General features: G+C 34.4%; 1 protein-coding gene across 3 annotated transcripts in view; it reads left to right on the top strand.

Moving 5' to 3' along the window:
* Positions 1 to 1,514: 1,514 nt before the first annotated feature.
* Positions 1,515 to 16,598, top strand: part of LOC128187310 (uncharacterized) — a 36,659-nt gene continuing 21,575 nt past the window's right edge. For 2 of the 3 annotated variants that reach the window (XM_052857705.1, XM_052857706.1), the window contains exons 1-5: positions 1,515 to 2,198; positions 8,175 to 8,255; positions 8,954 to 9,028; positions 10,049 to 10,195; positions 16,357 to 16,482. In XM_052857705.1, coding sequence (XP_052713665.1) covers positions 1,923 to 2,198; positions 8,175 to 8,255; positions 8,954 to 9,028; positions 10,049 to 10,195; positions 16,357 to 16,482 — 705 coding nt within the window. In that variant the 5' untranslated portion in view covers positions 1,515 to 1,922. Of the gene's footprint in view, positions 2,199 to 7,687; positions 8,037 to 8,174; positions 8,256 to 8,953; positions 9,029 to 10,048; positions 10,196 to 16,356; positions 16,483 to 16,598 lie in introns of those variants that run through there. The other variant, XM_052857707.1, reaches the window with a different exon arrangement.

The following is a 16,598-nucleotide window of genomic DNA, read 5'->3' on the forward strand; positions in this document are numbered from 1 at the left end:
ATACTGAGTAAATTATTCAAAACTCTCTTTATAGAAAGGGTATTGACAAGCATTACAGTCAACACATGTATTGATGCAAGATTGCAAACATTGGATAGAGTGAGGTTTTGACAACAACTTCATCAGTATTATAACTAAATTTACTTGTAAAAGTTGAGATCATAAATATCAATACATTCTATAAGTAATTAAAATGGCAGCAACAACATTTTAACAGTAACATCAACAAAAAGATTTTGACTTGGGTTGAAACAAGATTAAAAATTTTTTGGTATAAATCAAGAAATAAAGTGGGCTATTTTTTTTCAATTGAAAAAGGCCCAAAAAAAACCAAGTACTGGTAAAAATGTATTAAAAGATATCTACAAAAGAAAATTATAATGAAAATATTTGATTAGAATTTATAAATGTGACAATTATTGGTTTAGAAGAAAGATATTTAAAACACACGTTTCAAAACTTAAATCAACATTAAAAAAAAGAGTTGATCTTGTTGGATTAAAGAGGACCTTGCCTAACTAACTGTTTGCTTGGCAATTAGAATTTATGTCTATCAAAAAGGATAAAAAAAAATCTGTACTTTACAAAAAATACAGGTTTCTGCTCTTTTTTTCATGCATTGTACATGTTATTTTAAATTGGGTTCACAGCTTTTGTTAGAGGGAGGGGACACTTGAGATATCATGACCTAGGGTCAAGGTCAGAAACTAAGGTCATATTTTGATTGTTCTGGAATGTGACACAATACACATGAAAGGAAATTAATTTTGATTAATGTGTTTGTTAAATAATTAATAATCCCTTTAGATAAAGAGGCAAAGAATGATATTATATCACTTACATGTACTATTTACATGTAATATCAAATGGGCACCATACATGTGTTACAATGACTTTACTTTCATGATATTTACACTAGTCAAGTTTGAAAAGAAAAGTAGCCAATACATTTATGGTATTTGTGAATTGAATTCCATGAAACTGTACATTCTTTAACAGTTTTGATTTAGAATCTCTCTCTCTCTCTCTCTCTCTCTCTCTCTCTCTCTCTCTCTCTCTCTCTCTCTCTCTCTCTCTGCATTAGCTGATTTAAATTTGAATATTATGCAGATTTTTTTCTGACCAAATTCATATTTGAAATTTTAAATGGACAAATATGTCTGCAGGAGTCTACTGTAATATTTTCTGTCCTTTGAAAAAGAGACGTACATATTTAGTAACTGTATATGAATTGATCCAAATGCAGGCATTGACAATTTGATCAGTTAATCGATGCAACATTTGGGTGATCCTTGAAACTACAGACGGAACAATGACATTATCTGTCATGTTTTATTTTGAGTATTGAAAAACCCATCTATTGTTTTACGCCACTTGGTGACCTGATATGAATGCATACATACATATTTGATAAGAGGTGCGCGTATTTACTCAATACGATGACCTCATTAAATTTATCATAAGCTAACGGTGCACAGGGCCTACATGTCTGGAACAATATCAAGGGATTTTCTTATCGTCTATAAGGCTAACATAGTAATGCAACAAAGGACTTGTGAATGTGGATCATATAAATCTAACGTTCTGTGGTATTCATAGTTCATTCATCGTTGAAATTATAGTGATCTTGACTAAATTTTTAACCGACCGCAAATAGCTGTTTAGTCACTTCCAATTTTATTTTTATAATCTCCTTATTCAGTTCAATGAAATGTCACTACGACGTATGAGGCGAAACGTAACAGATTCGTGACTCTTATTGACTCTGTACGGGACGTCGACCAAACAGCTGAGTTGCTGATAACGCACGTGACCTCTGCCCCGGAAGTTGTTGAACCAAACAGTTCGTGATGGAAAACAAAGAAGTTAGGATGTTGTGAGAGCCGATAAGAAAGTGAATCGTGGGTCATTACGGCATCAAAATGTATTTGATGCGTACAAAGAAGCAATTGGAACAGGAGGAAAATAAGGAATTACAAGAGAAAAGAGAACGACTTTTGGAGAAACAGTTTGCAGAAGTTGGTAGGGCCCCAGATACGGCTGCTGCAGCTAATGCAGGAAAAAGTCCCACGAAAAAGAATGTACAAAGTAATCAAAAGGAATTTAAAATAGATGATCTACCCGATGGAGCCTGTTTTCGACCAAAAAGTGTGTTACAATCAGAAGGGAAAGGCGAGACCGCTATAAAACCAGTGGAGGTAAGTTACATCATCATAGCATGTGGTTATTTTTAAAAAATTTAACCCATACATATTTTCAAACTGAGGGAAAATGCTATCTAAGCAATTTATTCCGCATTGACAGTTTAATTGGTTTTTTAAAATCAAATTGTTAATACTACAAGAACCGAACAAGCCTCTCAAATTACATACACATGTTTTCTTATCAAAGTTCATATCACCCTCGGGGCTATATTTATGGTGTACAGTGCGTCTCTGTATGTGATTACGGTACAAGGCATTGTGTGCTACTGTTTTTTGTTTTGTTTTTTTTTCTTTATAAAAAGAAGAAATAGCAAGTTTGCTTTGTACTGTTCATTTGATGAATTCTACAGTTTGTGAAAATTAGCATTAAAAGTTGCGTACAGCAAGAGGTCAGCACATTATGATGCCGTGGAAAGGAAATAGCATGATTTCAACAAAATCCTCATTTGAATATTTGAAGCATGTATCGTATATGTCAGACTTGTCTAAGACAGACATTTCATTTATCAACTCCTGCAATGCTTGAGTAATTTTTATTTTCCCCATGAATATTTTTTCTTGCATTCACATATTGACAAATCGATTAACGGTAGTCCAGCTTTGCACAGCATGGGGCTTTATAAGGTCATGGCAATGGAAGGTGGTTTAAATTAGTTCGAAATTTTAATTGAATTACGGTTGTATGATCATTCTTTCATATGTATGTTTGAGGGTTTCTTCCCTGGGGGTACATGCATAATCAAAAGAGCTAGATCGTAAGGATTAAAGAAAGAACTGCCTGTGTAGAAATTGATATTTACATACTGAATTATTCACAGTTCAGTTGTATCTACTCTGGTTGTCTTTTGGATTCATGCAAACTGAAAAACAAGGGGGGGGGGGGAAGAGACAGATCTCTTGGTAAACTTTTCAATACAATTTTTAAATGAATGTTACTGACATTTTGTGACAGTGCTTTAGGATTTCTCAAACTTTATATATTCCTATTCAGATTCTCCTGATTAAACGGGTTCCATATTGAAGTGTCATACTCATTTAGAATTATCAAGTATAGGGATCAAATGGACGAAACTCCAAGCATGCAGTATGACACATATGAATCTATCAAACATTTTCTCACATGTCTGCTAAACACAGCTGTCCATGTGAATCATCAAGTGAGCAAACTCTAGGGTAAACAGTAGCTGTAGAACTAGCTTTTCGCAGGAATGATGGTCCAGCAACTTAAATTTTCTGTACATCCACACTTCTGTGCTTTTGAAATTTTAAGTTACATTTAACCTAAATTTATGCTTTTAAATCTATTTTATGAAATATTTCAGTAATCATTATCATGAGAGAGAGAGAGAGAGAGAGAGAGAGAGAGAGAGAGAGAGAGAGAGAGATTTCATTCAACAAGATTTTACTTGGCTTTGAATACATATATTTTATTTTAATATTGACATTCTGTTGGCAAAGAAAAGTTCCTGTATCAACTGTATGGAATTTGCTCAAGGTCGTTGAAAAATTGGTTTAGTTATCTTCACTTTATGCTCTGCAAGAGTTTGACAGTTGGCAGGATGGAAAAGTCATCTTAGTCGAAACCTTATCACTATCCAATCAAGTTATGTAGTATTGATACAGCATTATCAATGGTGATGGTAAAAACACTAAACACACAATAAAGATAAGCAAGTTATTGTGATGTCTGCCTTGTGTTAGGATTCTTGCATGTTCAGGAGCTTTTTGCTGTCAGAGTAACATGTAAAGCATTATATACGTTCCATAAGAGTAGAAAGTGGAGAATGAATGATGTTCTTGTAAATTTTATTTTACCATACATGTATGTATTATCAAGTACATGCTTTGTGTAACAGTGTTACTGTTTGATAAGAACTTCTAATCAAGATAATTCTTGGAAAACTTAATGAAAACTTTTCTTCAGGATGTCATCTTATCTAACATTTAGGATTGCAGACCAATTTTTTTAATAAGTATACGAGCAAGTAGATCATCATAGATGTTCACTTTTATAGCTATTTCAACAAAAATGATAATTTGACACAAAATCTTGGAACATTTTATGATTTGTATAAATGGGTTGTGAGCACATTTGTTTCCCTATACAGATGTTGGCCATATAGGTTTCACAAAATCTGGATTTTTACCTTAATAGATACATGTTACTACATTGTAGTATGCTGTCTATTGATATAAATGTATATGGTTGTGATAAGGATAGGACAAATCCTGGCATTTTACGGCCATGATTGATGACTTAGAGGGAGTTTGTTGATGATTCCCTCTCTTGTGACTCTGGGAATAAAGTCAAGAGGTCTTATTGCAAGATTCATTGAATATATTCCTTTGTTTGGTAGCCAGGAGGAAATATGATGGACGTCTAGTCAAGTAGAATCTTGTACTTGAGTGTCATTAGTACAATAGTGCTTCTTGCTCTTGTGGTGACTCACTCATCGCTTCACATTGATCAGGAGAGATTAATCCTGCTTCTTGTACATCATTCAGCCGTTGTACTACTTAACCCTCTGTTATTGACCGAGTTCTGTGTACACGTAGCACCCCCACAGCTGTACCTGAAGCCTCAGGTAGATCTACGGGCCAGTGGGCCATGGTATCAGGCCCAGGACAATGACCCCTCTTAACCTCAGCATGTCCCAAGCAGATATAAGTCATTTTCACTGACATTAACACATGAAAGGAAAATTTGAAGTATTTAAATTGGATTTGGTGGTGTGGGCTATTAAAACTACATCCAGATGTTAGCAGCCAAAGATTAGCTGGCCTGTTATCCTAGAGGAGATATTCATCTCTATAACCATTAAATACTTGTGATGTAGAGAGAAAAGGCTTTTTTATGCTCTTTAGATTTCCTATTCTTTTTGTTTTTTCTCCTTGTGTCTCTTAAAGAACATCCTGGACCCAATTTGAATGCAATTGCCAACTACATATATATGATGTTGTATAATTCATTAAAAAATGCACCATGCTTACTTGATTTCTGTAATTGGATTCCATGACATGTAGCAAAATAGCCACTTCTATTACAAAGGATTTGCAGACATAGTTTGCAGTCTATATGTACAATGCTGAAAGACTTGATTCAATTATGGAGGTATTAATGGTACTCTAATCTAGTTATCCTGCTTTATTAAACCCAATTGTCTTTCACTGTCTGTTGTGCTCTAACAAGGTTATTGCTTGGTGGTCTGGGTAAAGGAATCTTTGGCTGTGGTTGGCTGTCATCCTCCATTACAACATGTGGCTATCATGGAGGCTACTGTAGCCCTTGTATGTATCAGCACTTGGATGCTATACTGGCTACTGGTCATACAAATGGAATGCTGTCATATCTTGCCTTGATAGCACTTAATCATGATAAATTCTGATGTTTTATGACCAGAGAAGAAAGAAGTTGATACCTTGGTGCATAGCTGCAATAAACTAGATAATTTCTCTAAACTAACCATTATGATCTTGTAACCTTGGTACATTGTACCAGGTTAATATGAACAGTTCGTACTTAGGTACACCATAATGAACTAGATCATGCATTGTTACCTCAAATTGAACGAGATCATACCATGGTACATCATTAAGAACTAGATCACACTTTGTTGAATGCCATCATGAACAAGATAACTCCTCTATATGTACAGTAAAACACACTTATAACAAAGTGCCAGGGATGGGCAATTTGACTTACCAGTGGGTATTTATAAACATAATTTATTATATTCATAAGCTTCACAATTAAAATGTTTAAAAATCCATGGGGAATGGAAATCACTTCACTAGAAGCATCAATTCATTATAAGCGTGTTTGCTATAAACATGTTTTACTGTATTGTAGTAAAAAGTAGATCACAACGTTGGCCAGATCAAACTTTTGGTATATATTGTAATGAACTAGATCACACCTTGTTGTATATTTTAATGAATTGATCATTTATTCAGATCATACCTTGGTACGTCATAATGATACATGTATTATACTTTAATAAATCATAGGGAATCCACTGCCAGTCTTGCATAGGGCTTAAACTGACCAAGAGATAACTTGCTGAGGTTTCCTTGTTGACACACATGATTATGCCATATTCTGATTGGCTCCTTCATATTTTTGTGAAAGAAATCTCACTATTTTGCTGTAATTTATGCTTACACATGCATTTATAAAAAACCCAGCAAGTTTTCATAACATGATCATCATTTCGTACCTCCAAAAATTAAAAGTAAATGCTTTCTCATGGTGGGTTACGAAAAATCAAATGGATATTTATGAAAATGAGAAAAGTTCAGTGAATTGGCCCATGGTCAAAATGTATGGGAGACTGGCCATGGGTTTCCAACAATGACTTTATTATGCATAGCTAAAATGATGCAAAATAGTCACACGTTTAAATGGGTTATTTAAATTGCCCATATGATGCTCCTTCTTCTTTACAATAGAGAAGTTTTGATGTAAATTACCTAAAAAGAAAGTTGTATTGATTAATGGAAACACTTGAAGACACTATTTAGCTTGTGTACAAGAAATAATCATTATCTTGTCCTAAATGTGGGTTTCTTTGGACTGAATGTGTCACAGTTAATGAGTCACTTTAAGTGACTTACGTTGGTTCCGAAATCAAACTTGCCTTGCTTAGATAACTGATGGTGGGTATTAGGGTATTGATTGTTGTGACACAAATAGACGCAAACAGATTCGGCTTACTTTCCATCTCCAAGGAATTTTGTAAATGTGTTCTGGTGCTAAAATAGACAAATAAGCTTTCCTTTACCGATTTATTATCTTCTAAAAATATGACATATCTAGAGCTAAGAATGTCAGGAACACACAAATTATGAATGAAGGACTTGTCAAAATTTATTGTATTTGATCAATTGATGAGGATCATAGTATTAACTTATTTCTTTGTACTTTAGATAGTAATTGTACAAGTAAGATAATAATGCTTATCTCTTTCATAGTCTTTGACAGTTTTTTTTAAATTATGTGACTGTGGTAAAAAAGGATAGCCAGGTAGGAGAATTCAGGAAAAAATTATGATTAACCATGATAGCATTGATTCTCTGACATAAATCCCCCCTTTAATTGTCTTTATACATGATTGTACATATATATAAGTATATTCACTTGTTACTGCGCATTATTGTTTTATGTCTTTTATTTTGACAATGGCTGTGAGCTTGAATAATATCAAAAACCGTGCAGACACTTTAAAAATATGTCACACTTCGCATACAATAAGAACACCACTTGAAAAAGAAGTGGCAGACTTATTTAAGTGACAGTACACATCTACTATCATAATGATAAGTGGTTTAACTCCAGCTTATGGTATCCAAATATAAATCAAAACCACAACACCGAGCCTTTGTTTTAATATGCACTTTAACAATTAACAGCTGAAATAAAAGACAAAACACTTTGTGTTATTCCTTTGTCCTTCATAAAATATATACATGTATGTACAGGTAATGAGAAAAGAATTTCCCCAGGTGTTTTAATTCAACTCATTAACCTTGCAGAAATCACAGATCATGAAATGCTTGTGTCTGCATCGTGTGTCATTAATCCGATCCGTACGTTAGGAAGTCCTGGGTGTCCTTTTTCACAATATTTGGCATTCCTCTTCTTTTATAATGTATGGTGTAAATGACAATGATTCAATGGCCTGTAGTAGGTGTTTACCTGGTGAATAATATTGTATGACATCACTTTCATCTTTTTCGAAGACTCAGTTACACAACAGATCATAACATATTTTGACTTCAAATTTGTCAGCACGTAGCTGTGAGGTCTCCATGCTTTTAACTAACTTTAGCCTGGTATGTTTGGCAGGTACTATATATTCCCTTTCTTCATTGACCGGTTGGTGCCTCCCTGTCTATGATATTAGCCCCTGATGATCGTTTTTCTCGTCTTACTCGTTTTTGATGATCCAATTTTCCTTTGATTTTTTACAGTACATCGGGTCCTTCTCTGTTACTGGAGCAGACCCTAACGAGAGGGCAGAAAATGTCCAAAAACAGCTGGAACAGATGAGGGTGAGTATGATCCAGACATGTCGGACAGTCCGGATATTGCCAGTTCTTTGTAGGGATTAGGTGATTGTAAGTCATAGCTCTGCCAAATTGTTAAAGAAGGTCAATCTTCATTGGTTTTTTGCATTTTGACTTTTCAGCACTGTACTACATATATGTATTTTTTTGGGGGGGGGGGGGGGGTGTATTATCATTAATTAAGAACATTGATTCCAAATTTCATGCTAGTGTAATACATATGTATTCACATGGCATTCAGAAATGCAGGAATGATTAAAAAATAAATTTAAAAATATACTGGTACATGTAATTAAAATCTAAATTTAATTTATGTTATCAACATCCAAAATCTGTTTGAAGCATGTTAACCTAAATATGTATCATTAACGAGCAAACTTAATTCATGGAATGTCAAACTTATTAGAAAAACTTATACATTGCAGATTCTATCACAGTCGATAGTTCCTGCCAATTCGAGTAGAGTACTTTTTCATGTCCACTACACATGATTTTGCAATGATATAAAAGACTTTTTTTTTAAAATCATGATGAAATGAAGATGTTATACATGTATAAAGTGGTCGAGTTGATGATGTAAGGTTACTTTTGAAATGCTAAATATGGAACATATACGTGCAAGTCCTGCCGTATTATGTGGGTACTGTAAATTGTTACCGGTAATTATTTTTTGTGTTTTTCAGAACTCGGTGAAGAGCAAAAAGGTGTTACTAGTCATCTCTTTGTCAGGAATCAAAGTCTGTAGCAGTGATGGCGAGGTGATTTTCAATTGATTTTAAAGAAAAATATTAATTTCAAAGCTAGAGAAAAGGCATTGCCGGTTTGGTTATTGTATTCTGTCATAGAGAAATTTTTGTAGTACATGTACTTAGTAAAAATGGGGGTGGGGGTGAGGGTGGGGGTGGGGGTTATTGGGTACAATTGAGGGGGAGAGAGAAGTGAGTATGAGGTACATATTTCTGAGTATCTGTGGCAGTTACTTAGGGGTAGGGGATAAGATTGCATTCTGTTGGTACAAAGAAAGACATGCATTTATGTCCATGTATGAAAGTTCTACATAGTATGTATTTACATGTTATAGAGTACAGTTAGGTTTGGGCATACATGCAAATGTATGTGTCAGTTTGAGTGAATTTAAGTTCTTGATAACCAATTACTTCCCAGTTTTGATTTAATCGCAGTCATATTTATGTACCTATACTTCAGTTTTACATAAGTACATGTACTAGACATTTTTAATTTTGTAAGGTAAATCAGTGTGACGATTTATGCTGAATTTTAGGTATTTATAGAGAGTTTAGTTTCTGCCAACAAACTTCAATGATTGGTTACGTCTTATTGATATCCTCTAAGTCTGGAACAGATAAGCCTATCATTCATTTTAAATGTTTTTATTCTGTTCAATATTAAAGAAATAACCTAGAAGAATTTTCGGAAGATATATTGCTTACGGTATCATATTTGATCTTAAGAATGTAGATGAGTAATTTTTTTGTATATCCTGAGTCTGATTTATTTCAGTGCAGCTATTGGTACAAGCCATTCTTAGATGTCAAGGACTATTCTAATCATTATGATGATATAATTCACTTAATGTTCTTTTAAAACAATTTGTTTCCTAGCTAAAATCAAATTTTCAAATCATAAGTGTATGATAACAAGTAAAGTTCATAATCAAAGAGTATATTATAGTGCAAAATTTGGGGAATTTTATCTTGGTCTACCTGTAAGTCTTCTAAGTGCAGTATGCTTTTAATACCTGTAGTCTTTTTTTACAGAGTGTGTACATGGCCCACGCTCTCAAGAGGATATCCTACGCTACCTGTGACCCAGACTTCTGCCAGTTTTCCTTCCTGGCCCGAGAACCCAAAGCCAACCTCAGCATGCAGTTCTGTCATGCCTTCATGACCAGCAGCAAAGAAGAGGTAAGAGAATGGCCTGTTGCTGTCTCTTGTATAAAATCTCTATCATGACCAGCCAATACTGATAGCAATTTGGCAGAATGCTGATACATTTAAATTTTTTAATTCAAAAAAAAAATTATTGGAGGGAGGGGGAGGATTGTTGATCATGTAAATGAGGCCACTCACAGCCACTTAGTTGAATGAAGTGATATTTAGGTAATGTTTTATGTGACAAAATGAACAATTATTTAGCATTATATAACACTTGTTCTTTAATATCTTATGTTAGCAGTCTCATCTTAAATGCCACTAACACTTGATATATGACTTGGATTGATAAAACTTCACAGCCTATATTGCATTGAATGTACAGATTAAGTTCTCCAATAGCCCTCAGATGTGTCTGAGAAAATGATTTATTTCTGATGGAAAGGTTGCTGAACTCACCAAATATTGCTTATAAAGTTTTATGATGTAACAGAATCTAGACACAGATATCATCAGAGCTTCAGTGACCGCGTAATGTTATTGCATCTCTATTCCACATAATGTTATTGCATCTCTATTCCGCATAATGTTATTGCATCTCTATTCCGGCTTCTATCTTGGTACAGATCCAAACCTGCATATTGTTGTCTTCTTTACATAAAGAAAACTGGGTTATGGTTACAAATTTAGACAATCTCAAAAGTCATGCTACTATAGAGAATCCATTGCATTAAATTAATGGTAATTATTGATTAGATCAGAATATGAATTGAATGATAAGCTTCATTTACCAAAGAAGAACGGTACATGTATTATATTGCCATATCAATGAAATTGCGTTTAGATTTATAGGATTTACAGTGTTTCATTCTAAATTTGGTTTGATTGAAAAATGATAATGCAACCATATTACAAGTACTGGTAGTATGTGCTGTATAAGACTGAAAGTAATTGTAATTGACTAAGACTGGTGAATGGGGCAATCCTTGCAGGGTGTAAAGTACTATTTATTGGACACACTGTCATGTAATGAAGATAACACTGACTGAGTACCAGTGTATACAAATCAAGTGAATGGGACTAGGTGTGGGAACTAGTACTATATGTAGTACACACTGACGCATCAGGAACTTAACCGTTGCCCAAGGATATATATTAGTATATCTCTCAGATTACTTCCTTTTTCATGAGGGTTTTTATTTGTATTTAAGTGAACAGATGATTCTCAAAATCTGATATCTATATAAAAGCATTTACCTTCTGCGCATTATTTTTTGTTTAGGAGAGAGAGAGAGAGAGAGAGAATGCGTAAAATTCAGCACATATAGTGATACATATATATTTATAATAGGAAGAGCACATATAGTGATACATATATATTTGGGAGTTGATTTTAATCAACTCTCCTATGCACTTACTCGGGCAAACCGAAAGTGAAACAGTGTTTGGACCTAAGCACAAATCAATACCGCTGACAACACTTAGTTCCTGAAAATAATCGATAAATTTGATGCAGTGTAGTTTTTCAAGAAAACCTATTTATTAATACCATGAAAATAGTAGATTTTAAATGGTACAAACAGTTCAAATATTTTTTGATGTATCATGTATTCATACGCTAGACTTCAACCAGACACTCGGCTGTGTCCGTTAATATCCGACAAAACAGAGAGTCTCTCTTGCTTGTCGGAGATAAACAGAGACAGTCGAGCGTTTGGTTGAACAAAACTAGAGTTTAATCTTGCCTGGATCCATACAATTTCTCAGAAATATTTCGATTACTGATACTACTTGCCATGCAAAATCACATATCACTGATTTTAAAATAATGATAATCGATAAAATCAACTCCCGTCGGTACTTCAGTACTTTGATTATAATAGGGAGAACACATATAGTGATACATATATATTTATGAGAGAGAGAGAGAGAGAGAAGGACCATATTACAAATCAAAGTGTTAGTTAATTCTTATTATAGAGGAATGTCATTGATCTTTGACAACTGTTGAGAGCCTCCACTGTCTCCTTATCAAAATGTCTTCTATATGTGTAGCTCTAAGGAAGTGGCATCAAATACCAGGAAATGGCCAAAATTAGCATGAAAGTGATAAAATTGTGTAAATGGCAGAGAGTGGGATCTGTGTGTATTGACTCACTGGACTTTATTGCTGGTCGGTTGACCTTTGATGTGGGTGGGGACCAGATAAGTAGGGGGGTGTATTAGGAGAAATTACATGTCCCAGCAAAAAAAAACCAGGGGTCTGGCAGAGGTCTTGACGTAACCACCTGTCAATCAAAGCTGTCATCAATAATCAGTCAAAGTCTGATTACTATTACTTCTGTGTAGGGCAGCTAGTTAGTACATCGTAAATCAGGCTGAACAAACATTGCAACAACTGATGTTTTTTGTTGTGATCGGTCTTGATTTAAGGGTTCCCGTGGAGTATTTGGGGACCACATAGTTTTGTATGGTCCTTTTTATACTAAGATCATGGTGAGTATGAATTCCTGAATATACGTACTTCTGGTCTTTTACCACAACTATGTTTGATATTGTTGCCACCTGTGGTGAGGAATGTGATCTGAATTGAACAAATCATGGTTTTCCAATCATGAAGTAAAAAAAAATAGACAAGTGGTTAACTATTGCAGTAAACAATTTTTGATTGCGGTTTCATTACACATGCATGCACACATAGGTCCTTTCAAGCTTTGTTACTTGGCATTAAGTGCAGGGTGTGGATTGTTTTGACAGAGAGAGTCCTTGGTACTCTTCGACAGCTGTCAGTGATACATCCAGTCAGTCTGTGTGTTTAGACAAGTACTGTTGCTGTGGAGATGAGTATCGGGATTAGTACATTACAGTACTGGGGAAGTGGGCATGACAGTATATATCATAGACAAGTTCATACCACATATCACTGATCTGCTGACATATAAGATGTTGCATGATAGGTTAGGAACAAAAGATTCAGTTTTAATGTCTCATTTCCTAAGGTAATGTTTACCTTAATTACTGTAGAAATGGTCCCAATAGTTATAGGTGAAAGAGTGAGGAATCATAAATGTTTATGGCTTATTGCAGAATGAATGTAAAATCAGTAGGAGGAAAGGTATAATTGGTGTTTCTTTGTCTACTGCATGATATGTAACTCTTCTCTTCAAATATGGCTAATATTGATTTGGTATGGTAAAAATTGAAATTAATCATGTTGCAACACACATAAATCTTCATTAAATCAACGGTGTCTGGGTACTTAGTTCTCAAGTTGAGTGTTTGCTCTAAATCCTATCTCGAAATCAATACACCTAAACCCTATAATGAAGAGATCTGCAATCTACAACCAGTGCACCAAACAAAGCATTGAAAAGCTTCAAAGACATATAAAAAAAAATCAAGGTATTAGTTAATTATGGAAATATTTCTAATTATCACTAGCCTAGCTTCTGAGAATTTAATTACCAATGGATTTTATCCTTAGTATAATTATGTGATTACATGTTGCATTGATGGGATTTCACCATACTGACTTAAATTAATGACAATGGTCACCCTAATACCAATGTACATATAGTTGCTCTTACAGAGATTCCTTTCTTTCTGGGAAAAACTTGTACAGTTGATAGGAAGTACTGTACATGCATCATTACCAAAGGCATGTAAAAATTTAACTGTCAAGGTTAATTTACTTTGCTTTGTAATATTGGCTGTTCCTTTTCTATTGATTTTGGAGTGAGACAAGTCTATTTGCAACAAACCCTTTAGTCACACTTTTAAGGGATCAAATTCCGTATGACATATCCAGCAAAAGGCCCTGCGCATCATTGCAGGAATGCACACATAATGTCAGGATCTGTGCTGATGGTTTTGGACTCCATTAGCGAGTCTGCTGTACTTTTGATGATCAATGGCTGATTTTTTTTTTTCATTTTGCTTACATGCATTTTGGAGTGCTTGAAAGCGGACAGCTTGACATATATGGAATGACATACATGAAGGGCAACAACCACTTTATCTAGTGCAGATTGCTCACCTGCTGTGGGTTATAGCGAGAAGTGTTAACTTGATATGCCCAAACTTATAGTGCAGTTTGCAGACAGCGAGAGGAAATTTAAAAGCATCTCAAAATATGAAAAATCCTGAGCATCACTGCACTGTTTTAGACTAGGAGGGGTGAGTAGGGGTAGAATGTTATAACTATGAGATGAATACCTAAGAAGTCCTATGCAGTTACAGTTATTGGAAAGAGAATGGAGAAACTTCCACATTTTTAACTTAAAAGAATCTCAGTACTATATAAAAGATCCTTACAGGTATCCAGGCTATTGTAGACTAGAAAGGGTTGGTAGGGGTGTGGGATGAACTACTTAGCAGTCTTTTGATTTTACCGTTACAGTTATTGCAAAGAGGATATTATCTTTAACATAACTGAGAACTTTCTCATCCTAGTAACACCAACCCCAAGACTATTTAGACAGGGAAGGATGGTTAGAGGTAGACTGTTATGATTATAGTAGAAATTCTTAAACAATCCTATGCAATTTCAGGTTAATTTTATCAAAGAAGATGGAGTAATTTCCTCAGTTATCATCTCAAACATATCTGAGAAAGGTGATCAGCTTCTGTAATGGACTGTGTTAGAACCATTTCTTCCCTGGCTCATTTACGACACTAAGTTTGTCTTTCCTGTAATCTGTTGTCTTTACCAATAATTCCTCGTGCTCAAAGTGGTTATGAATCTTTTATTAACCATTTCTTCTCTTTATCAGTAATATCAATCTTTAGATGCATGGAAGAAATGCCCCCTGCGGGTCTGGTGTTATTTCACTGTATCTTTTGATGATATGTTATAGAGGCACAAAGCAATACAGACACTGTTAGCACACTCTGGTACGTTTCTGTGGTAAAAGTGGCGGATAAACTGTTTATCCTGGGTAACATAAATTTTTTGTTACCTTCCTTTCACCTTCTGTTCCATAGATATAAATGTAGGTAATCATGTGATCTACCTGTGTAGTGGGAGATCGTCCAGGTAGACAAAACACGACAGACTGTCAGAAATGAAATCCAAGAGCAGAGGTCAAGCTTTACATTCAATTAGTTGCCCAACAAAATGGGGAAAAAATATTAAAGGGGGATTAGATTTTTTTTTAACAATATGATGCTCTGTTGGTTTATATTAATTTTTTTGGGCTGTAGATATAATTGGTATTGGGGTTTTGTCCCCTCTGAATTGCTTTCAGTGGTAAACACATACTAGTTGTTTAAAGTCGGGTTGCATTGGATAGAGAATAGAGAAGTAGAAAAGTACAAGCACCAGTAATTGTAACTGGTACTTGAAATTCAAGTAAGTACTGTTGTTGGTAATGTTTTTTTTTCTTGAGAGAGAGAAAGAGAGAAGATATTTTTGTATTCATCTTAAAGAATTACGAAAGCTACAAAGGAATATTTTTGGAGGGAAGCTAATGTGACATGCCAGAATTAATCTGTAACAAAAAGATGAAAACATCCCAGTTACTGGTTAAGTAATCACTGTATATCAGCATTAGGCAGCAATCAGTGGCCTGCATTTTCCGCAGATATTCTTGGCTTATGTCAATATTGTATCTTTAGTGTTATGATGTAATTTGATTGATTTTTGGCGAGTCTGAAGTAGATATTAGAAAACCATGCTATCATTGTTTGAAGAGTTCCGATATGATGCTTCGTAAATAGATGATATACCAAATGATTTATTTCCTGTTATTTCATTACCGAGTGGATCAAATGTGTATCCAAATTTCTTGAAGCTGTGTTGATTTAAATTTATAAATTTACATGTCAAGTGTATCAGATTCAAAAATTTTATGAAGAGGTTAGTATTTGATGTAAATGGTTTTAAATTGTTATTCTGTTTACTTTATACCTTACATTGGTATCCTTGTTGAAAAGTTGTTAGAATCCTTGATCAATGGCTAATAATCTAATGTAATATATTTATATCTCTGTGTCCTCATATAAGGCATGCTCATGCAAAGTGTAGTGAAATTCAGTAAGTCTCATGCTGATTTATAAAAACGTCTACCCACCAGGCAGACAACTTTTAATTCACAGGTTAAATTGATACATTGAATGAAGAAAATATAACGCTGCAGGGAAAAATATATCCAAAAACTGTTTTAATTGGAGATGAATTTCATTTCTTTTTCCAGGCTGAGGAGCTGAATGCTATAGTAGGGAATGCCTTTAAGATGGCTTACGCCCAAGAGAGGGAAAAACAACCCACGTTTAATGAGTTAATTGAACAGCAGCTTATTCAGCAAAAGGCACAGTTCCAGGTATTTATAAATTAATGCTGTTGTCATCAGAAAAAGTAGACTGGTAATGTCACAATGGTATGCTAAGATGGCTTGTGTCAAATTATTTATATGTAATATTTTTGTACATCTATATA

This window comes from Crassostrea angulata, chromosome 6 (assembly GCF_025612915.1).
Source record: "Crassostrea angulata isolate pt1a10 chromosome 6, ASM2561291v2, whole genome shotgun sequence".
Classification (NCBI taxonomy): Eukaryota; Metazoa; Mollusca; class Bivalvia; order Ostreida; family Ostreidae; genus Magallana; species Magallana angulata.